The following is a 23,941-nucleotide window of genomic DNA, read 5'->3' as shown; positions in this document are numbered from 1 at the left end:
ACCCCTGAATCAACCTCTTTTTTTTTTTTTTTTTGAGAGATGGAGTTTCGCCGTCACCCAGGCTGGAATGCAGTGGCATGATCTTGGCTCACTGCAACCTCTGCCTTCTCCTGAGTTCAAGTGATTCTCCTGCCTCAGCCTCCCGAGTAGCTAGGATTAAGGGGTGCACCACCACACCCGGCTAATTTTTGTAGTTTTAGTAGAGACGGGGTTTTACCATATTGGACAGGTTGGTCTCGAACTCCTGATCTCAGGTGATCCACCCGCCTTGGCCTCCCAAAGTGCTAGGATTACAGGCATGAGCCACCTCAGCCTAATCAACCTCTCTTTATCTCCGTTTCCTTCCTACCCTTCTGGCCTCTAGTAACCACCAATCCGTACTCTATGCTCATGAGATCCACTTTTTAACTCCCACATGTGAGAATATGGGGTATTTGTCTGCTGTGCTTGGCTTATTTTTCTTCCATGATGACCTCCAGTTCTATCCAGTTGCTGCAAATGACAGAATTCCATTTTTCTTTACGGCTGAATAATAATCCACTGTCTATATATACCATATTTTCTTTATTCATCCTTTCATTGTTGGACACTTAGGTTGATTCTGTATTTTGGCTATTATGAGTAGTGCTGTGGTAAACAAGGGAGTGTATATATATCTTTTCAAATATATTGATTTCCTTTCTTTTGGATGTATACCCAATGGGATTCCAGATCATATGGTAGTTCTATTTTTAATTTTTTGAGAAACCCCCATACTGGCTTTTTTTTTTTTTTTTTTTGAGATAGTCTTGCTGTGTCACCCAGGCTAGAGTGCCATGGCATAATCATGGCTCACTGCAGCCTTGACTTCCTGGGCTCAGGTGATCCTCCCAGCTCAGCTTCCTGAGTAGCCAGGACTAGAGGCCTCCACTAATACACCTGGCTAAGTTTTTTTGTTTTGTTTTTTTGATTTTTTGAGACAGAGTCTCACTCTGTCACTCAGGCTGGAGTGCAGTGGCACGATCTTGGTTCACTGCAACGTCCACCTCCCGGGTTCAAGCAATTCTCCTACCTCAGCCTCCGGAGTAGCTGGGACTACAAGTGCACACCACCATGCCCAGCTAATTTTTGTATTTTCAGTAGAGACAGAGTTTCACCATGTTGACCAGGCTGGTCTCAAACTCCTGACCTCAAGTGATCTGCCTGTCTCTTGGCCTCCTAAAAAGCTGGGATTACAGGCATGAGCCACTGTCCCTGACTGGTTGTGTGTGTGTGTGTGTGTGTGTGTGTGCGCACGCACGCACACAGGTCTTGCCAGGTTCAGACAGGTTTTGTGTGTGCATGTGTGTACAGACAGGTCTTGCTGTGTTGCCCAGACTGGTCTGGAACTCCTGGGCTCAAGTGATCTCCCACCGCAGCCTCAAGTTTTGGGATTACAGGCATGAGCCATGACACCTGAATATTGTTCTCTACAGTGGCTGTACTAATTTATATTCCCACCAACTGCATACAAGGATTATCTTTTCACCACATCCTCATCAGCATTTGTTATTCCCTGTCTTTTTTATAAAAGCCACTCTAAATGAGGTGAGATGATATCTCATTGTGGTTATGTGTGATTTGTATTTCTCTGATGATTAGTGATGTTGAGCAGTTTTTTGTATACCTGTTGGCCATTCGTATGTCTTTTTTTTTTGAGAAACATCTATTCTGACCTTTTGCCAATTTTTTATTGGATTTTTTTGTTATCAAATTTGAGTTCCTTATATATTCTGATTATTAATCCCAGGTGGATAGTTTGTAAATATTTTCTCCCATACTGTAGATTGTCTCTTCACTTTGTTGATTGTTTCTTTTGCTGTGGAGAAGCTTTTTAGCTTGATGTAATCTCATATGTTTATTTTTGCTCTTGTTGCCTGTGCTTTTGAGGTCTTCCCAAGAAATCTTTACCCAGACCAGTGTCTTGGATTGTTTCCCCAGTGTCTTCCTCTACTAGTTTTATAGTTTCAGGTGTTAGATGTAAGTCTTTAATCTGTTTTGACTTTATTTTTTTTATGCTGAGAGATGGCATCTAGTTCTATTCTGCATATGGTTATCCAGTTTTCCCAGCAGCATTTATTGAAAAGACTGTTATTTTCCCATTGTATGCTTTTGGTGCCTTTGTTGAAAATGAGCTGTCTGTAAATGTGTAGATTTGTGTTTAGGTTCTCTGTTCTCTTCCATTGATCTATGTGTTTTTTTCTTTATGTCAGTACCATGCTGATTTGGTTATGATAGCTTTGTACTACATTTTTAAGTCAGGCAGTGTGATGATTCCAGCTTTGTTCTTTTTGGTCAGTATTTCTTTGTCTGTTTGAAGTCTTTTGTGGTTGCATATAAATTTTAGGATTTTTTTCTATTTTTGTGATGAATGTCATTGCTATTTTGATAAGGGTTGCTCTTAATTGTAAATTGCTTTGGGTGGTATTGTCATTTTAACAATATTCTTCTAATCCATGAGCATGGAATATCTTTCCATTTTTTTCCTGTATCCTCTACAGTTTGTTTCATCAGTGTTTTATAGTTTTCCTTGTATAGTTCCTTCAATCTTTTGGTTACTTTTTCTTTTCTCTTTTTTTCTGAAGTGGGGTCTCACTTTGTTGCCCAGGCTGAAGTACAGTGGTGCAGTTGTAGCTCATGCAGCAGCCTTGAACTCCTGGGCTCAAGGAATCCTCCTGTCTCAGCCTCTTTTGAGTAGCCAGGACTACAAGTGTGTGCCATCATGCCTGGCTAATTTTTTTTAATAGAGACTGAGCCATGCCACGTTGCCCAGGCTGGTCTTGAACTGTTGGGCTTAAGCAATCCTCCCACCTCAGCCTCCCAAAATTCTGGGATTACAATTGTGAGTCATCATGCCTGGTGCTGGCATTTTATAGTCTTTGCAGCTATTGTAAATGTGATTACTTCCTTAATTTCTTTTTCAGATTGTTCACCGTTGGCATATATAAATGCAACTGATATTTGTATGTTGATTTTGTGTCCTGAACGTTTACTGAATTCGTTTATCAGTTCTAACAGGTTTTTGGTGGAGTCTTTAGGTTTTTCTAAATATAAGATTATGTCAGCTGAGCATGGTGGCTCATGCCTGTAATCCCAGCATTTTAGGAGGCCAAAGCAAGAGGATCACTTGAAATCAGGAGTTCAAGGCCAGCCTGGGTAATATACTGAGGGCCCCTCTGCCCCTAGTCTCTAAAAAAAAAAAAAAAGTTATCATTGTCACACATGCCTGTGGTTCTGGCTACTCGGGAGGCTGAGGCAGGAGTATCGCTTGAGCCCAGGAGATCAGGGCTGCAGTGAGCTGTGATCACAACTGCATTCCAGCCTGGGCAACAGAGGGAGACCCTGTTTCTAAAGAGAAAAAGGTCACGTCATTGGCAAACAAGGGTAATTTGACTTCTTTTTTAGTTGAGATGCCCTTTATTTGTTTCTCTTGCCTAATTGCTCTGGTCAGAACTTATAGTATTATGTTGAATAAAAGTGGTAAAAGTGGACATCCTTGTTCTGTTCAAGATCTCAGAGGAAAGACTTTCAATTTTTCCCTGTTCGGTATGATGTTGGATGTGGGTGTATCATATATGGCCTTTATTATTTTGAGGTATATTCATTCTATACACAGTTTGTTGGGGACTTTTGTAAAAAAGGGATATTGAGTTTTATCGAATGGTGTTTCGGCATCTGTGGAAATCTCATACGGTTTTTATTCTTGGTTCTGTTAATTTGGTACATCACATTTATTGATTTGCATATGTTGAACCATCGTTGTATTTCTAGGATGAATTTCACTTGATTGTGGTGAATGATTTTCTTAATGTGTTGAATTTGGTTTGCTAATATTTCGGTGAGAATTTTTGCAGGTATGTTCATCAGTGATACTGGCCTGTAATTTTGTTGTTGTTGTTGTTCTCTTGTCTGATTTTGATACGAGAATAATGCTCACCTTGTAGACTAAGTTTGGAAATATTCTCTCCTCTTCAATTTTGTTTGAGGAGTTCAAGTAGTATTGGTATTCGTTCTTTAAGTTTTTGGTAGGATTTAGCAGTGAAGTCATCAGGTCCTGGGCTTTTCTTTGATGGGATTCATTTTGTTATCACTTCAATCTTGTTATTGGTTTGTTGATTTTTTCTGTTTCTTCATGGTTCAGTCTTGGTAGGTTGTATGCGCCCAAGAATTTGTCCATTTCTTCCAGGCTTTTCAGTTTGTTGGCATATAGTTTTTCATAATAGTTTCTAATGATTGGTTGTATTTCTGTAATTTCTGTTCTGTTTTCTTTTTCATTTTTTATTTTATTTGGGTCATTTTTTTTTCCCTTAGTCTAGCCGAAGGTTAATTTTGTTTATCTTTTCAAGTAATCAACTTTATGTTTTATTGATCTTCTGTATTGTTTTTTATTTTCAATTTTGTTTATTTTGGCTCTGGTCTTTATTCTTTTGTTCTACTAATTTTGAATCTGGTTTGTTTTTGCTTTTCTAGTATCTTAAGGGGTATCATTAGGTTTATTTTAAATTTTTCTACTTTTTTGATGTACGTGTTTACTGCTGTAAAATTCTCCCTTAGTACTGCTTTTATCCCATAGATTTTGGTTTGTCAGCATACCAAAACCAAAACAATGTTCCATTGTGTAATTTTTTTTTTTTTTTTTGAGACGGAGCTTTATTCTTGTTGCCCAGGCTGGAGTGCAATAGCATGATCTCGGCTCACCACTACCTCTGCTTCCCGGGTTCAAGCGATTCTCCTGCCTCAGCCTCCCGAGTAGTGGGATTACAGGCATGCACCACCATGTCTAGCTAATTTTGTATTTTTAGTAGAGATGGTGTTTCTCCATGTTGGTCAGGCTGGTCTTGAACTCCTGACCTCAGGTGATCCACCTGCCTCAGCCTCCCAAAGTGTTGGGACTATAGGCGTGAGCCATAGCACCCAGCCTCTTAAATTCTTTTGATTTTTTTTTTTTTTAAGACAAGGTCTCTCTCTGTCACCTAGCCTGGAGTGCAGTGGTGTGATCATGGCTTACTGCAGCCTCTACCTCCCATGCTGAAGCAATTCTCCCACCTCTGTCTCCTAAGTAGGTGAGGTGCATGCCATCACACCTGGCTACTTTTCGTACTTTTTAGTAGAGATGGGTTTTCATCGTGTTTCCCAGGCAGGTCTTGAACTCCTGAGCTCAAGCCATCCGCCTGTGTTGGCCTCCCGAAATGATTTCCTTTCTTTAAAATTTCCCTAGGTCACTGCCTCCTTTTCAGCACTAGATGAAATCTTAAACCCATGTTTGCCTCTGCTCTAGCAAACAGTCAAGAATACTGCCCATCCAGAATTGGGGAGTCCTAAAGGGCATATTCCAGCAATGTGGGGAGGCTCCTGTGTGTTCTGCCCAGGGGACCTGTGTAGCATACCCCTACAGTATGGTGCTCCCAGGGCTGGGGATGGTAGTCCTGCCTCCCCTCTTCGTCCCTGGATGTCCTCAGGGTATTTCTCCCTTCAGGCTCTTGTGGTGCTTCCTGTGGGTTGAGACAGGGAAGGACTGATCTTTTACCAGGGAACCCAGGATGGTGGAGAAGGTGGTTGTCCACCTTGATCTCAGTTTTTTCCAGTGTAGAAACTGAATTGGTAGAAATTTTCCACATTCTTGGTGCTGGATTAAGGAGAAGGGTGTTGTGGATATGGAAATTTGATTCTCTTACCATCTCCTTGGAGTTTTTTTCACTTCTTTGTAGCCCCAGAAACTACTTTTTTTTTTAAGACAGAGTCTTGCTCTGTCCCCAGGCTGGAGTGCAGTGGCACAATCTTGGCTCACTGCAACCTCCACCTCCCAGATTCGAGCGATTCTTCAACCTCAGTATCCTGAATAGCTGGGACTTCAGGCGTGTGCCACCACACCCGACTAATGTTTGTATTTTCAGTAGAGACAGGGTTTCACCATGTTGGTCAGGCTGGTCTCAAACTCCTGACCTCAGGTGATCCACCTGCCTTGGCCTCCCAAAGTGCTGGGATTACAGTCTACTCCTGGCCTAGAGCTGTTTTATAAAGCACATGTGTGCATATATAGAAATATGTTATATAAACGGTGGTATTTGAGAGATTTTCTTTTCTTTTCTTTTCTTTTTTTGTGACAGAGTCTCTGTCGCCCAGGCTGGACCTCGTGATCCACCCACCTTGGCCTCCCAGAGTGCTGGGATTACAGGCGTGAGCCACCGTGCCCGGCTGGTCTCGAACTTCTGCCCTCAGGTGATCCACCTGCATCAGCCTCCCAAAGTGTTGGGATTATAGGTGTGAGCTACCGCATCCAGCCCTGAGAAACTTTTCAAAAACGGCAGAAACCCAAAAGTCCTCAGATCACATATATGATTACATCCATAAGCTAAACTGTGCAAGAAATGTACAAGATAATGTTGGAACACATACCCTGTATGAAAACAATCAGTGACTGTTAGGGTCTTGTCAAAAGCAAAGGAGCCATCTTGAAGACAGTCCACTGGCCAGTGGTGGAACAACTTAACCATAACTTAATAGTTTTTATAAGTACTGATAATAAATCCAACCCAAAATGTGCAGTCCCTCCTTGGGGAAAATTAAACTTTAAGGAACATTAAAACAAGTGAACTATAATTCCAGCACTTTTGTAGGCTGGGGTGGGTGGACCACCTGTGGTCAGGAGTTTGAGACCAGCCAGACCAACATGGAGAAACCCAGTCTCTACTAAAAACACAAAAATTAGCCAGGTGTGGTGATGTATGCCTGTAATCCCAGCTACTCGGGAGGCTGAGGCAGGAGAATAGCTTGAACCAAGAGGCGGAGGTTGCAGTGAGCCGAGATCACACCATTGCACTCCTGGCTGGGCAACAAGAGTGAAACTCCGTCTTAAAAACAAACAAACAAACAAACAAACAAATTCATAGGCCAGGTGTGGTGGCTCACACCTGTAATCTCAGCACTTTGGGAGGCCGAGGTGGGCAGATCACCTGAGGTCAGGAGTTCAAGACCAGCCTGGCCGTCATTGTGAAACCCCATCTCTACTAAAAATACAAAAAAAAAATTAGCTGGGAATGGTGGCGGGCACCTGTAATCCCAGCTACTTGGGAGGCTGTGGCAGAAGAATCACTTGAACTAGGGAGTCCCAGCTACTCTGGAGTCCTGTAGTCCCAGCTACTCGAGAGGCTGAGGCAGGAAAATTGCTTGAAACTGGGAGGCGGCGGCGGCGGCTGCAGTGAGCCGAGATCGCGCCACTGCACTCCAGCCTGGGAGACAGAGCGAGACTCTGTCTCAAAAAAAAAAAAAGAAAAAAAAAGAACAATAGCTACAGTGGTGGAGATCGTGCTACTGCAGTCTAGCCTGGGCGATAAGAGCAAGACTCCGTCTCAAAAAAAAAAAAAAAAAACTATCTACACAGTCAACCAGTGTGATGATTTTGGGAATGTCAGGACCCTTGAGGACTATATTTTGGAAGTGAACAGGAAGGAAAATTTATGCAGTCTGGAGGCAATGGTGTGGAGTGATTCTGGCTGTTTCTTTTCTTTTTTCTTTTTCCTTTTTTTTTTTTTTTTGAGATGGAGTCTCACTCTGTCACCCAGGCTGGAGTGCAGTGGCGCAATCTCGCTTACTGCAAGCTCCACCTCCTGGGTTCACGCCATTCTCCTGCCTCAGCCTCCCGAGTACCTGGGACTATAGGCGCCTGCCACCATGCCTGGCTAATTTTTTTTTTTTTTTTGTATTTTTAGTAGAGATGAGGTTTCACTGCGTTAGCCAGATGGTCTCGATCTCCTGACCTCGTGATCCGCCCACCTCAGCCTCCCAAAGTGCTGGGATTACAGGTGTGAGCCACCACGCCCGGCCAATTCTGGCTGTTTTTTCAAATTGGCATAGAGATAAGGCCATTATCTACATTAGTTGTATACCAAGTGCCAACTGTTGTGTTCATTCTTTTCAGTAAAGATACTACATTTAGAACAACAGCTGGCCAGGTGCAGTGGCTCACATCTGTAATCCCAGCACCTTGGGAGGCCAAGGCGGGCACCTCCCGGGTTCGAGTGATTCTCCTGCCTTAGCCTCCTGAGTAGGTGGGACTACAGCGTGTGCCACCACGAGTGGCTAAGTTTTCTATTTTTAGTAGAGATGAGGTTTCACCATATGGGCTAGGCTGGTCTTGAACTCCTGACCTCAAGTTCACGCCATTCTCCTGTTTCAGCCTCCCGAGGAGCTGGGACTACAGGCGCCCACCACCATGCCTGGCTAATTTTTTATATTTTAGTAGAGACGGGGTTTCACCGCGTTAGCCAGGATGGTCTCGATCTCCTAACCTTGTGATCTGCCTGCCTTGGCACTCCCAGAGTGCTGGGATTACAGGCGTGAGCCACTTCGCCCAGCCTATTGTCTACATTTTCTTTCTCTTTTTTTTTTTTTTGAGATGGAGTCTCGCTCTGTCTTCCTGGCTACAGTGCAGTGGCATGATCTTGGCTCACTGCAACCCCTGCCTCCTGGGATCAAGCAGTTCTCCTGCCTCAGCCTCCTGAGTAGCTGGGATTACAGTCATGTGCCACCATGCCCGGCTAATTTTTGTACTTTTAGTAGAGACAGGGTTTTGCCATGTTGGCCAGGCTGGTCTTGAACTCCTGACCTCAGGTGATCTGCCTGCCTCAGCCTCCCAAAGTAGAGATTACAAGTGTGAGCCACCGTGCCTGGCCTTTTTTTGAATATTTTAAATTCTGTTCTTCAGTCATCTTAGGTACACAATGAAGTTATCAATAACACATGTGGCTAGTGACTACTGAGCTGTTCTGTGCAGGTCTGGACTGTCTTCTTGTCATACTGGGGGGTAACAGCATATACAGGAGATCAGGCTCTAGGGTCAAATATCAGACCAATTACTAGGATTATTTGAATGTAGGTTCTTTTCAGTATTAAATAGAGGTAATGGGCCAGGCATGGTGGCTCATGCTTATTATCCCAGCACTTTGGGAGGCCAAGGCGGGAGGATTGTTTGAGCCCAGGAGTTTGAGACCAGCCTGGGCAACCTGGTGAAACCTTGTTTCTACTAAAAATGCGAAAAATTAGATCCAGTGGTGTGCACCTGTAGTCCCAGCCACTTTGGGGGCTGAAAGTTCGAGACCAGCCTGGCCAATATGGTGAAACCCCATCCTTACACATTTCTTTTTTGTTGTTGTTGTTTGAGATGGAGTCTCACACTGTTGCCTGAGCTGGAGTGCATTGGCACAATCTCGGCTCACTGCAACTTCCACCTCCCGGGGTCAAGCGATTCTCCTGCCTCAGCCTCCTGAGTAGCTGGGATTACAGGCGCCCACCACCACATCCAGTTAATTTTTTCTATTTTTAGTAGAGATGGGGTTTCATTGTGATGGCCAGGCTGGTCTCGAACTCCTAACCTCGTTATCCACCCGCCTTGGCCTCCCAAAGTGTTGGGATTACAGGCATGAGCCACCGCGCCTGACCAACCCCATCCTTACTAAAAATATAAAAATTAGCCAGGCGTGGTGGTGCATACCTGTAATCCCAGCTACTCTGGAGGCTGAGGCCTGATAATCGCTTGAACACAGGAGGTGGAGGTTGCAGTGAGTCAAGATCATACCACTGCACTTCAGCCTCGGCAACAGAGTGAGACTCTGTCTCAAAATAATAATAATAATATAATAATAAGGCTTGATGATGCACACCTGTGGTCCCAGCTATTCAGGAAGCTGAGGTGGGAGGATCACTTGAGCCCAGGAGGTCTAGGCTACAGACAGCTATGATTGTGCCATTGTACTTATTAAACCTGGGCAACAGAGTGAGACCTTATCTCAATAAATAGATAGATGGATAGATACATAGATAGATACAGGTAATGATAGCTATTGGGAAGGATGGTTATGATAATTAAGTGAGCATGTATATATAAAGCTACTTCTGACATACTAGTCCTCAGTAAATGTCAGTTGCTGTTATTAATACTGTCATTACTTAGTGGCGATACTGAGTATACAGTTTTCGGTGGCCTTCACATCTGTCACCTGCAGAGAGAAAGCTCATGCATAATGTTCAATGACTGATGTTTGATGCTTGTTGTTTGATGATTGGTATGAACAGGACCTCAGATAACCCTGTACAAAGAGGAATGCAGATTGCCTCTATCCACCTAGATTCATAAGCTGCCTTGTGGCGATCTTGGCATCAAGAAAGAGAGCATTGAGGCACATCTCGCAATCAGCTTCAGAGGATGTCAGCCATTGACTTGTCCTTTGGTAAGTCCTTGTTTCTCCTTTTCAGAGATTCTGCTTTAGGTCGCCCTCCACAACATAAGAGTCCAGTGAGCTGGGCCTGAACAGGCATGCTGCTTTTTTTTTTCTTTTAGATGAAGTTTTGCTCTTATTGCCCAGGCTGGAGTGCAATGGTGCGATCTCAGCTCACCGCAAATTCCACCTCCTGGGTTCAAGTGATTCTGCTGCCTCACCCGCCCTAGTCACTGGGACCACAGGCTAATTTTGTATTTTTAGTAGAGATGGGTTTCTCCATGTTGGTCAGGCTGGTCTTGAACTCCCTACCTCAGGTGATTTGCCCACCTCGGCCTCCCAGAGTGTTGGAATTACAGGCGTGAGCCACTGCGCCAGGCTGCTGCTAGTTCTTTTAGGAGGAATTCAAGTGAGACAGAGAATGCTGTTTTATTTTATTTATATTTTTATTTGTTTATTTTTTGAGACAGAATCTTGCTGTGTCACCCAGGCTGGAGTGCAGTGGTGTAAGCTCGGCTCACTGCAACCTCCGCCTCCTGGGTTCAAGCAATTCTCTTGCCTCAGCTTCCCAAGTACACAAGCATGCGTCACCAGGTTTGGCTAATCTTATTTTTTTGAGACGGAGTCTCACTCTGTCACCCAGGCTGAAGTGCAGTTGCATGATCTTGACTCATTGCAACCTCCACTTCCCAGGTTCAAGCAATTCTCTGCCTCAGCATCCTGTAATTTTTTTTTTTTTTTTTTTTAGTAGAGATGGGGTTTTCCCATGTTGGCCAGGCTGTCTTGAATGCCTGACCTCGAGTGATTTGCCTGCCTTGGCCTCCCAAAATGTTGGGATTACAGGCATGAGCCACTGTGCCCAGCCAGAATGCTGTTTTAGAATTCAGCCCTGGTTTGTGTGCCTTAGGAAATGCTACATAATCTTCATGAGTGTTAGTAGTATGGGCAGATAGAGAGTCACATTTTTCAGGGTGTAAGTTTCCTTGAAAAATGAAACTATCACCCTTTACACAACAGGCAGCTCAGCCCACATCTGCTTTTCTGGGTCTAGGTGACACAGCAGGACTACTATGGCATTTCATGGAAGTGTTGTGTGTGTGCGGTTTTCTCGAGTGTGCAGGAGCATATGGGAATTTCAAGCTAGGATGGAATGACTTCTAGGCATGAGAATGTGGGCAGCTCTGGCTTCTCATGCCTTCTTACTTTTCCACTAGGGTTTTTTTCCAGGGAACCAATCTGCCCTTTTGAAGAAAAGACAAAGATAGGAACGATGGTGGAGGACCACCGGTCAAATTCTTACCAGGTAAACAGAAAATGTACTGTTGTACAAAATGACATACTTACATCCAATAGGTAGACACATTTCCTTCTAGGCAGACTCATCTCCAGAGTTTTCTTAGTGCAAATGAAGTCTTACTCAATGACTGAGTCCCCAGATGAATTTCCCCAGGGAATGAAGTCTCCTATACATGAAGTGTTAACTTGAAAATCATCCCAGTAACTCGGTAATTACTAATTAAGCTTGGTGCCAACTGCATCTTTCTTCATCGCTGGGTGGGGTGACAGATGATAAAGCAGATGAAAGTGTCCTTTTATCAAATAATTTATTCACTCATCACCATTTATCAGGTATCTGAAGTGTGCTCAGGAGTGTGCTGCATAGACACCAATGGGACAGAAAGAGCTCCTAGCCTGGTTGTGCTGAGATAATGTAAGCAGTGTGCAGTGGCTCATGCCTATAATTCCAGCTACTCAGGAGGCTGGGGTGGAGGAGCACTTCAGCCCATGGGATCGAAGCTGCAGTAAGCAGTGATTGTGCCTGGGTGACACAGTGGGTCCCTGTCTTTATATATAAATAAATAAATAAATAAAAAGATTGGATAGATAGATAGATGCTAGATAGATAAAAATTCATGTTTAGGAAGTACTGTTCTAATCAAAAATAAAAATTTAAAAAAATATTAGAAAATTAAAAATAAGTAGATCAGACAAAAAAGATTTTAAGAAATTTTTAAAAAGTACTGTTTGGATGGGTGTGGTGGCTCATGCCTATTATCCCAGCACCTTGGGAGGCCGAGGTGGGTGGATCACATGAGGTCAGAAGTTTGAGACCATCCTGGCCAACATGGTGAAACCCCATTTCTACTAAAAATACAAAAATTTAGCCGGGCGTGGTGTTGGATGCCTGTAATCCCATCTACTTGGGAGGCTGAGGCATGAGAATCACTTGAACTTAGGAGGTGGAGGTTGCAGTGAGCCGAGATCGTGCCATTGCACTCCAGCCTGGGCAAAAAGAGCAAAACTCTGTCACACACACACACACACACACACACACACAAAAAGTGCTGTTAAAGGCATATGCCTGTAGGAGGTCAACCTTGATTGTTTAGACACAAGAGCTCCTGAGACTTTAAACCCTGGAGTAGACCATGGGAGACCTGAGAACCACGTATAAGTGAGTATAAGGTTCCCCATTCCTCATTCTCCAGTGAATATTGGTGGAAGTGTTCATTGGCTCAAACCAGCATGTGTTTGATGACTTAGGATTCAGTGACGTTTGATGATGTGGCTGTGGAGTTCACCCCAGAGGAGTGGGCTTTACTGGACACAACTCAGAAATACCTCTACAGAGATGTGATGCTGGAGAACTACATGAACCTGGCCTCTGTGGGTAAGAGTAACATCACTTTGCTTGGCATGGTGGCCTGCACCTGTAGTCCCAGATACTTGGGAGGCTGAGGTGGGAGAATCGCTGGAGCCTGGGAGTTTGATACTCCCATTGGCAACATTGTGAAGCCTCATCTCTAAAAAAAAAAAAAATTCTAAAAATAAAGACTAGGCCGGTCACAGTGGTTCACACCTGTAATCCCAGCACTTTGGAAGGCTGAGGCAGGCAGATCACAAGGTCAGGAAATCAAGACCAGCCTGGCTAACACGGTGAAACCCTGTCTCTACTAAAAGTGCAAAAAAATTAGCCAGGCATGGTGGCACACACCTGTAGTCCCAGTTACTCAGGAGGCTGAGGCAGTAGAATCACTTGAATCCAGGAGGCGGAGGTTGCAGTGAACCAAGATTGTGCCACTGCACTCCAGCCTGGGTGACAGAGTGAGACTTCGACTCAAAAAAAAAAGATAAAAAGATTTTTAAAGATCCAATTTGCCTGAGAAGATTTAAGCTATTTTTCTCAGAATGTCAGATATCTCTGACTTTTATTTTCTGTCTAGTCAAACAAAACTACTTGTTGTGTGTGTTTTTTTTTTTTTAGACAGAGTCTCACTCTTGTCACCCAGGCTGGGGTGCAGTGGTGCGATCTCTGCTCACTGCAAGCTCCGCCTCCTGGGTTCTTTCCATTCTCCTGCCACAGCTTCCCGAAGCTGTTCTGTTTTTTTGTTAAGTTTATCATTTTGATATATGCTCTTTATCCTGATCTTTCCTACTTTCCTTTCCTGATAATCTTCTCTTCTGTTCCCCATCAGTTGTAATTTTCACAGAAGCAGTTTGTAATAAACTATCTAAACACATCAGTTGTGTAATAAGCCCCACATCCTTATAGCCAAATTTTTGACATACCAAAATCCTCAAGGTTCTCTTGCTTTTATTTTCTTTTTCTTTTTCTCTTTTTTTGAGATGGAGTCTCATTCTGTTGCCCAGGCTGGAGTGCAGTGGTGTGATTTCGGTTCACTGCAACCTCCACCTCTTGGGTTCAAGTGATTCCCCTGCCTCAGCCTCCCAAGTAGCTGAGACTACGGGCACACGCCAACACGCCTGGCTAATTTTTTTTTTTTTTTTTTTGTATTTTAGTAGAGATAGGGTTTCACCATGTTGGTCAGGATGGTCTTGATCTCCTGACCTCATGATCCACCCGCCTCAGCCTCCCAAAGTCCTGGGATTACAGGCTTGAGCCACCGTGCCTGGCCTGTGGCTTTTATTTTCATACTGTGTTTAATTTGAAAACAAGGACAAATGACTCATTTTAAACTAACACATTTCTTCTCTAAACCCTTAGATTTCTTTTTCTGCTTAACTTCAGAATGGGAAATACAACCTAGAATCAAACGGTCATCACTTCAGCAGGGTTTTTTGAAGAATCAGATATTCACTGGGATACAAATGGTAAGATTCATGAGGGATATTTATTTTTTCTTCTTTTTTTTTTTTTTGAGACGGAGTCTTGCTCTGCCAGGCTGAAGTGCAGTGGCACCATCTCAGCTCACCACAACCTCCAAGTCCCAGGTTCAAGCGATTCTCTTGCCTCAGCCTCCCAAGTAGCTGGGACTACAGGCACCTGCCACCATGCCCAGCTAATTTATTGTATTTATAGTAGAGACAGGGTTTCACCGTGTTAGCCAGGATCGTCTCCATCTCCTGACCTCATGATCCACCTGACTCAACCTCCCAAAGTGCTGGGATTACAGGCGTGAGCCACTGTGCCAGGCCATGAGGGATATTTCTTAATTTCCCCTCTCAGAAAAGATTGAGAATTCCATTCTAAAAAATCAGCCCAGTTAGTGGTGTGGTTTACATCTGTAATCCCAGCTACTTGGGAGGCTGAGGTGGGAGCATCATTTGAGCCCAGGAATTCAAGACCAGCCTAGGCAGTATAGCAAGATCCCATCTCTGATTTTAAAAAGAGGCTGGATGTGGTGGCTCATGCCTGTAATCCTAACACTTTAGGAGGCAAAGATAGGTGGATCACTTGAGGTCAGGTGAGACAGGCCTGGCCAACATGGTGAAAACTCTGTCTCTACTAAAAATACAAAATTAGCTGTGTGTGGTGGTGGGCACCTGTTATCCTAGTTACTCGAGAGGCTTAGGCAGGACAATTGCTTACCCAGAGGCCAAGGTTGCTGAGTGAGCCAGCACTGCACCACTGCATTCCAGCCTAGGCGACCAAGTGAGACCCCGTCTCAAAAAAAAAAAGAAAGTGAGTCCTGTAATCCCAGCACTTTGGGATGCCGAGGTGTGTGGATCACTTGAGGTTAGCACTTTGAGACCAGCCTGACCAACATGGTGAAACTCTATCTCTACTAAAAATACAAAATTAGCCAGGCTTGGTGGTGGGCACCTGTAATCCCAGTTACATGGGAGGCTGAGGCAGAATTGCTTAAACACGGGAGGTGGAGTTGGCAGTGAAAAAGAAACAGCACTAATGAGAGATACTTGAGAGAGAAGTAGCCTGTACCCTTGAGGGAGCAGGTTCTCTGCAAAGATAGTCTGAATGTGATGAATTTTGTGATGTTCCATACTTGTATAACTTGTCACTGCAAAATACCCAAAAGTACATATTCCCACATATGTAACTAGACATTGATGATTTAAACAGTTTCATGAAAATCTGCAAAATTTGGCTGGGTTCAATGGCTGACACCTGTAATCCCAGCACTTTGGGAAGCTGAGGCAGGAGAATTGTTTGAGTCTAGGAGATCAAGACCAGCCTGGGCAACAGGGAGACCCTGTCTCTACAAAAAAATAAAAAATTAGCCGGGCACATTGGCATGCACCTGTAATCCAAGCTCCTCGGGAGACTAAGGGAGGATGATGGCTTGAGCCTGGGTGTTTAAGGCCACAGTGAGCTGTGATTGTGCCATGGTACCAAGCCTGGGTGACAGTGAGACCCTGTCTCAAACCACCCTGACAATCAAAAAGAGACAGGTTTTGTTTTTTTTGAACAATTAGAGCCAGTGGCATAGAATTCTGGCAAGAAATCAAGAAGGTAGGAAATGAAACCATGGAAGAAAAATTGTAAAAATTATAGTTATCAAAGTAGTCTGACTTGGTAGCTCATGGCTGTAATCCCAGTAGTTTGGGAGGCTGAGGCGGGGTTTCTTGAAGAGTTCGAGGCCAGCCTAGGCTACATACCAAGACCCCGTCTCTATAAAAGTAAATTGAGGCCAGGTGCGGTGGCTCACGCCTGTAATTCCAGCACTTTGGGAGGCCTAGGCAGGTGGATGAGAAGGTCAGGAGTTTGAGAACACCCTGGCCAACATGGTGAAATCCCATCTGTAGTAAAAATACAAAAAGCTGGATCTGGTTGTACATGCTACTCGGCAGGCTGAGGCAGAAGAACTGCTTGAACCCAGGAGGCGGAGGTTGCAGTGAGCTGAAATCGTGACACTGCACTCCAGCCAAAGTGAGACTCCATCTCAAAAATAAAATCAATCAATCAATCAATCAATCAATCAAAAGATTGGCCAGGTACGATGATGCATGCCTATCATCCTAGCTACACAGCTTTTAGCTAGGATGATCCCTTGAACCCAGCCAGGCATTTGTGGTTACAGTGAGCCATGATCACTGCAGTGCACTATAGACCAGGCAATGGAGTGAAACCCCAGCTCTGAAAAAAGTAAAACATGCTGTGCATGGCGGGTCACGCCTGTAATCTTACCACTTTGGGAGGCCAAGGCAGGCAGTTCACCTGAACTCAGGAGTTTGAGACCAGCCTGGGCAACTTGGCAAAACTCGTGTCTACAAAGAAATAGAAAAATTCCCTGGTGTGGTAGCGCACACCTGTTATTTCCAGCTACTTGGGAGGCTGAGGCAGGAGAATCACTTGAACCTGGGAGGTGGAGGTTGCAGTTAGCAGAGATTGTGCCACTGCACTGTGGACTGGGAGATAGAACAAGACTCTGTCTCAAAAAAAAAAATTAAACATTAAAAAGTAAAATAATTGTCATCAAAATAATGTTTTTGTGTTCAGATGGGTGAAATCTCTTAATATGTCTGAAAACGTTTTAAATCCTTTATCCCCTCATCAGCAGACAAGAAGCTACAGTGGATGGAAACTCTGTGAGAATTGTGGTGAGGTCTTCAGTGAACAGTTTTGCCTTAAGACACACATGAGAGCTCAGAATGGAGGGAACACTTTTGAGGGTAATTGTTATGGAAAAGACATCCTCAGTGTGCACAAGGAAGCCTCTATTGCACAGGAACTTTCCAAATTTAATCCATGTGGAAAAGTCTTCACCTTAACTCCAGGCCTTGGTGTACATCTTGAAATTCTCAATGGAAGACAACCCTACAAATGTAAGGAATGTGGAAAAGGCTTTAAGTATTTTGCAAGCCTTGATAATCACATGGGAATCCACATTGGAGAGAAACTCTGTGAATTTCAGGAATGTGAGAGAGCCATCACACCTTCCTCACACCTAAAGCAGTATGTAACAGTTCATACTGGAAAGAAATCCGAAAAGACTAAGAACTGTGGGAAATCCTTCACTAATTTTTCTCAACTTTCTGCACATGCAAAAACTCATAAAGGAGAGAAGTCCTTTGAATGTAAAGAATGTGGAAGATCCTTTAGAAATTCCTCATCCTTTAATGTTCACATTCAAATTCACACTGGAATAAAACCACACAAATGTACGGAATGTGGGAAAGCCTTCACTAGATCAACTCACCTTACTCAACATGTAAGAACTCACACTGGAATAAAACCCTATGAATGTAAGGAATGTGGCCAAGCCTTCACTCAATACACGGGCCTTGCTATACACATACGAAATCACACTGGAGAGAAACCCTATCAGTGTAAGGAATGTGGGAAAGCCTTCAATAGATCCTCAACCCTTACTCAACATAGAAGAATTCACACAGGAGAGAAGCCTTATGAATGTGTTGAATGTGGGAAGACCTTCATTACTTCTTCCCATCGTAGTAAACATTTGAAAACTCACAGTGGAGAAAGGTAAATGCAAGATATGTGGGAAAGAATTTCTGTATTCCTCACCCCACCTGTGAACTCATACCAGACAGAAACCCTTTGTATGTAAAGAATGTGGGAAAGCATTTGCTGTTTCCTCGTGCCTAAGTATGTATGAAAGAATTCACACTGGGGAGAAATCCTATGAATGTAAGGATACGCGTGTTGTTACCATTTAGCCCATTCATTGCCATCTTTAATTATTGGCAGTGCAAAGATCATCAGATTTGTCCTAAATGCCTTTTGGAGGTTATAATGGCTCATGGATTGGCCTTAGATGCCATCCTAAGGGTCTGAAATTAAACCTACAGGTTCTGAATACAGCTTCATGGTTGCCTGAGTCTGGGCATCTGTGAAGAAGGGTCATGGATGGTGAGGTCAGTACTGCAGGCTGCCTCACCTTGGTGATTAGATTCCTAAGATCTTAGCATTAACAAGTTCTGCATGAGATAAATCATGCAGATTGATCCTAGCCCGTTAGTTAGTGGCTGCCAGTGTGGCACATTCATGTCAAAATTTACCAGAAGCCAAGATTATGTAGGCCCCAGAGGTGGATTGTTAAAAAGATGCTCCTCCAAGGTTCTCTTCTGTTCCCATGGATCCTGCAGAGCATGTCAGGAATGAAACCATCCATAACTGCCAATGCCCTTTCACAGCTGAGTATTTCTGTGTCCCCTTCTTGTAAAATAAGAAGTGTGACAACCTTGCCTGTTCTGTCTTCTCTGTCCATTTTAGGTGGCACAGCGTAAGTGGCAGTGTCTCTTCTGGTATAATCCAGTCTCTCTTCTCATTTCTGTTAAGATGGCTGATATACTCCATGAATCCCACTCATGATCTCTTTATCAAATGATTGTTCAGCCACACTTTGAGGATTCTCTTCAGTACAAGTTTTCTAATTTTTGCATTTTGGATAGGCTGAGAATTTTCCAAATCTCCAAGTTCTGGTTCCTTTTTCCTTAACAATTTCTTCTGCAGTTCAGGTTTCCTCTTTTGCATTTTTGCCGAGACCAGCTGGGTCGTGGAGACCCTAACCCAGCCGCTCTAGAGGAATTAAGACAAAGACACAGAAATAGAGTGCAGAGTGGGAATCGGGGCTGACAGCCTTCAGAGCTGAGCTTGAACAGAGTTTGACCCACATATTTATTGACAGTAAGCCCGTGATGAACATTACTTCTATAGATTATAGATTAGCTAAAAGTATTCCTTACGGGAAAGAAAGGGACAGGCTCTGGCTTGTTATCTGCAGCAGGAACATGTCCTTAAGGCACAAATCACTCATGCTATTGTTTGTGGTTTAGGAATGCCTTGAGCAGTTTTCCAGTTTTCTGCCCTGGGTGGGCCAGGTGTGCCTTGCCCTCATTCTGGTAAACCAGCAATCTCCAGCATGGGTGTCATAGCCATCACGAACATGTCACAGTGCTGCAGAGATTTTGTTTATGGCCAGTTTCTTATGGCCTGTTTATGGCCAGATTTGGGGGGCCTGTTCCCAGCACATTTTTCTGTAAGCAGTCAAGAAGAATGAAGCTTCCTGTGTCCTTTAACACTTTAATTACAGATCTTAGTGATACATACCGAGTTTTATCTCTCTCAAGCTCTATCTTCCACAAAGTGCTAGAATACAGTTCTGCCAAGTTTTTCACCACTTTATATCAAGGGTTATCTTTTCTTCATTTCCCAATAGAATGTTCCTTGTTCCCCAATGACATCTCACCAGAATCACCCTTACCAACCTTATTTCCAGCTTGCACATCAGAATTTTTCCAGCCTCTACTCATTTGTCAGTTTCAAAGCTGCTTAACATTTTTAGTTTTTTTGTTTGTTTTTAATTGCAGTACCTCACTTCTCAGTACCAAAATCTGCCTTAGTCAGCTCAGGCAACCATAACAGAATACCACAGACCAAATGGCTTACAAATTAAATTTTAAATCAATGAGGTAAAAAACACAGAATTTTTTTTTTTTTGAGATGGAGTTTCGCTCTTGTTGCCTGGGCTGGAGTGCAATGGGATGATCTTGGCTCACTGCAACCTCCGCCTCCGAGTTCCAGCAATTCTCCTTCCTCACCCTCAGTAGCTGGGATTATTGGCATGCACCACAAACCTTGGCTAAGTTTGTGTTTTTATTAGAGACAGGGTTTCCCCATGTTGGTCAGGCTGATCTCCATGTTGGTCAGATCTGACCTTAGGTGATCCACCTGCCTTGGCCTCTCAAAGTGCTGGGATTACAGGCCTGAGCCACCGTATCTGGCCCAAAACACAAATTTATATTCTCACATATCTGGAGGCTGGAAGTCAGATCAGAGTGCCAGCATTGTCAACCTCTAGTGAGAGCTCTCTTCCTGGCATGTAAGTGCCCACTTCCTCATGTCTTCACACGATGGAGACCAACAAATAGGTCAGTCCGTCTCCCCCCTCCCCACCCCCTTCTCTTTTCACATACAGTCACATTGGGGTTTGGAGCTTCATATGAAATTTGGGGGGTCACTATATGTATATATATACGTATATATGTACGTATATACGTATATACGTGTATATACGTATATACACGTATATATATATGTGTGTGTATGTATATATATACACCCAACTCCTAAAGTGGAAAACTAAGTCATTATTTACAGATTATCTAATTCTCTATGTGGAAAGAGAAAAGAATCATATTAAGTACTTTGGACTGTACAATGACCCCCAAAATTCATATAATGATGAGGCTCTCTCTAAATATTTTCTTGCTTTACTGGACTGATTTCAACCTGCAGTGCAACACCATCTAAAAGTAGTAATACCAGCATACTTGTCTTTGCAGTTCTGGTGAGATATGCACTCCGTTTTATTGACTTGGCTATAGGTTTTTATTTCTTTTTTATTTTTTGAAAAAGTTATGTCCTATCAGGGAATCTGCCCCAATATTCATGTAGGTTCTTTTCTATTTTCCCTAAGTGTTGGCCAGCTTGAGAAATAAAGGGACAGAGTACAAAAGAGAGAAATTTTAAAGCTGTGCGTCCGGAGGAGACATCACATGTCGGTAGTTTCTGTGATGCCCCCCAAGCCGCAAAATCCAGCTAGTTTTTATTAGGGATTTTCAAAAGGGGAGGGAGTGTGCAAATAGGTATGGGTCACAGACATCAAGTACTTTACAAGGTAATAGAATATCACAAGGCAAGTGGAGGCAGGGTGAGATCACAGGACGGAGGCGAAATTAAAATTGCTAATGAAGTTTTGGGCACCATTGTCATTGATAACATCTTATCAGGAGACAGGGTTTTGAGATCAACCGGTCTGAACAAAATTTATTAGGCGGGAATTTCCTCTTCCTGATAAGCCTGGGAGCGCTATGGAAGACTGGGGTCTGTTTCACCCCTGCAGTCTTGACCATAAGAGACGGCTATGCCCGGGGGGCCAGTTCAGAGACCCACCCCCAGGTGTGCATTCTCTTTCTCAGGGATGTTGCTCACTGAGAAAAAGAATTCAGTGATATTTCTCCCATTTGCTTGTGAAAGAAGAGAAATATGGCTCTGTTCCACCCGGCTCACCGGGCGGTCAGAGTTTAAGGTTATCTGTCTTGTTTCCTAAACATTGCTGTTAAATCCTGTTCTTTTTTCAAGGTGCCCAGATTTCATATTGCTCAAACACGTGCTGTACAATTTGTGCAGTTAATGCAATTATTACAGGGTCCTGAGGCAATATACATCCTCCTCAGCTGACAGGATTAAGAGATTAAAGACAGGCATAGGAAATCACAAGGGAAGTGATTGGGGAAGTGATAAGTGTCCATGAAATCTTACAATTTATGTTTGGAGATTGCAGTAAAGACAGGCATAAGAAATTATAAAAGTATTAATTTGGGGAACTAATGAATGTCCATGAAATGTTCAAATCCACGTTCTTCTGCCATGGCTTCAGCCGGTCCCTCCGTTTGGGGTCCCTGACTTCCCGCAACAATGTCCTGCAGGAAAAGTTTTTTCTTTATATCCAGTTTTTACATGATGAATGATTTCCCAATATTTCATAATTTATGAGGCTGAATTCCTCTTGAATTTATTAAATACTACCTGTGCATCCTCTGTGATGATCATGTTTATTTACTGATAATACCTAGAACTGCACCTAGCTCATGATGGTACCTAATAAATACTTCAATGAAATGATGTGGTGATGCATGCCTATAGTTTTAGCTACTTGGGAGGATGGCCTGAGCCCAGGAGTTCTAGACCAGCTTAGGCAACATGGCAAGACCCCATCTCAAAAAAAAAAAAAAAAACAAAAAAAAACTTGAAGAAGTGAATGCATGGAAGGGCGCTTTTCTAAAATAAATGTGGTCAGGCTGGGTGTGGGGGTCATGCCTGTAATCCCAGCAGTCTGGGAGGTGGGCATGGGCAGATCATTTGAGGTCACGAGTTCGAGACCAGCCCGGCCAACATGGTGAAACCCCATCTCTACTAACAATACAAAAATTAGCTGGGTGTGGTGACATGCACCTGTAATCCCAGCTACTTGGGAGGCTGAAGCAGGAGAATTGCTTGAACCCGGGAGGTGGAGGTTACATTGAGCTGAGATTGCACCACTGCACTCCATGCTGGGTGACAGAGTGAGACTGTCAAAAATAAATAAATTAAATAAATGTGGTATTTGTATTTATTGCTTTTCCAATGTTACATCAACCTTGTATTCCTGGATAAGCTCGACTGTGACATAATGGATCACTTAAAAAGACTTGATTACCTTTACTAATATGTTATGGAGCTATGTTTGAATAACATTGTGATTTTTTAAATTGTCCCTTAATGATATTTATATATAATGGCTGTCATATACTGTAGTGGGGCATGTTCCTACTTTTTCTAAATTCTTAATTTATAAGAATCATCTAGGCTGGGAATAGTGGCTCAGGCCTGTAATCCCAGCACTTTTGGAGGCTGAGGCAAAAGGATCCCTTGAGCCAAGGAGTTCAAACCAGCCTGGGCAACATAGTGAGACCACATCTCTATTTTAAAATACTACAAGATATTTTCGTTTTTTTGGTTTGTTTCTTTGTTTTTGAGTTGGCGTTTCACTCGTTGCCCAGGCTGGAGTGCAATGGTGCGATCTTAACTTACTGCAAATTCCACCTCCTGGGTTTCAGTGATTCTCCTGCCTCAGCCTCCCGAGTAGCTGGGATTACAGGCAGCCTCCACCTTGCCTGGCTAATTTTTGTATTTTTAGTAGAGACGGTTTCGTCAAGTTGGCCAGGCTGGTCTCAAACTCCTGACCTCAGGTGATCCGCATGCCTCATACTCCCAAAGTACTGGGATTACAGGCGTGAGCCACCATGCCTGGCCAATACTACATAATATTTTAAAAAGTTAAAATTATCTCTTCTGGCTGGTCATAGTGGCTCACACTTTTAATCCCAGCACATTGGGAAGCTCAGTCAGAAGTATTCCTTGAGGCCAGGAGTTCAAGATCAATCTCGGCAACATAGACCCCATCTCTCCCCCGCCAAAAATAGTTATCAGGCTGGGTATGGTGGCTCATGCCTGTAATCCCACCACTTTGGGAGGCTGAGGCAGGTGGATTACGAGGTCAAGAGGTCAAGACCATCCTGGCCAACATGTTGAAACCTCGTCTTTACTAAAAATATAAAAATTAGCTGGGCATGGTTGTGTGCCCCTGTAATCCCAGCTACTCAGGAGGCTGAGGCAGGAGAATCTCTTGAACCCCTGAAGTGGAGGTTTCAATGAGCCTAGATCGCACCACTGCACTCCAGCCTGGCGGCAGAGGGAGAATCCGTTTCAAAAAAAAAAAAAAGACAACTAGGTTCGGCACGGTGCTTCACGCCTTTAAATCACAGCACTTTGGGAGGTTGAGGCAGGCGGATCACCTGAGGTCAGGAGTTTGAGACCAGCCTGGCCAACGTGGTGAAATTTCGTCTCTACTAAAAATTCAAAAAATAAAATAAAATTAGCCAGGTGAGTTGGCGGGCGCCTGTAATCCCAGCCGCTTGGGAGGCTGAGGCAGGAGAATCGC

The 23,941-nt window shown here is 43.5% G+C and overlaps 1 protein-coding gene and 1 long non-coding RNA gene across 16 annotated transcripts in view; one reads left to right on the top strand and one right to left on the bottom strand.

The window, feature by feature from the left end:
- Positions 1-22,556, top strand: part of ZNF562 (zinc finger protein 562) — a 26,621-nt gene extending 4,065 nt beyond the window's left edge. For 2 of the 14 annotated variants that reach the window (XM_055238582.2, XM_063616044.1), the window contains exons 2-6: positions 10,090-10,244; positions 11,447-11,535; positions 12,777-12,903; positions 14,239-14,345; positions 16,991-22,556. In XM_055238582.2, coding sequence (XP_055094557.1) covers positions 10,220-10,244; positions 11,447-11,535; positions 12,777-12,903; positions 14,239-14,345; positions 16,991-17,923 — 1,281 coding nt within the window. In that variant the 5' untranslated portion in view covers positions 10,090-10,219 and the 3' untranslated portion in view covers positions 17,924-22,556. Of the gene's footprint in view, positions 1-6,125; positions 6,238-10,089; positions 10,245-11,446; positions 11,536-11,861; positions 11,944-12,622; positions 12,688-12,721; positions 12,904-14,238; positions 14,346-16,990 lie in introns of those variants that run through there. The other 12 variants (XM_063616047.1, XM_063616045.1, XM_063616048.1 and 9 more) reach the window with 12 other exon arrangements.
- LOC129460573 (uncharacterized) overlaps positions 20,919-23,941 on the bottom strand; it is a 17,143-nt gene continuing 14,120 nt past the window's right edge. For both annotated transcript variants that reach the window (XR_010115283.1, XR_008650264.2), the window contains one exon: positions 20,919-21,881. This is a non-coding gene — a long non-coding RNA (uncharacterized lncRNA). The remainder of the gene's footprint in view (positions 21,882-23,941) is intronic.

Source organism: Symphalangus syndactylus, chromosome 13 (assembly GCF_028878055.3).
Source record: "Symphalangus syndactylus isolate Jambi chromosome 13, NHGRI_mSymSyn1-v2.1_pri, whole genome shotgun sequence".
NCBI lineage: Eukaryota > Metazoa > Chordata > Mammalia > Primates > Hylobatidae > Symphalangus > Symphalangus syndactylus.
This window is presented reverse-complemented; position numbering and strand designations above follow the sequence as displayed.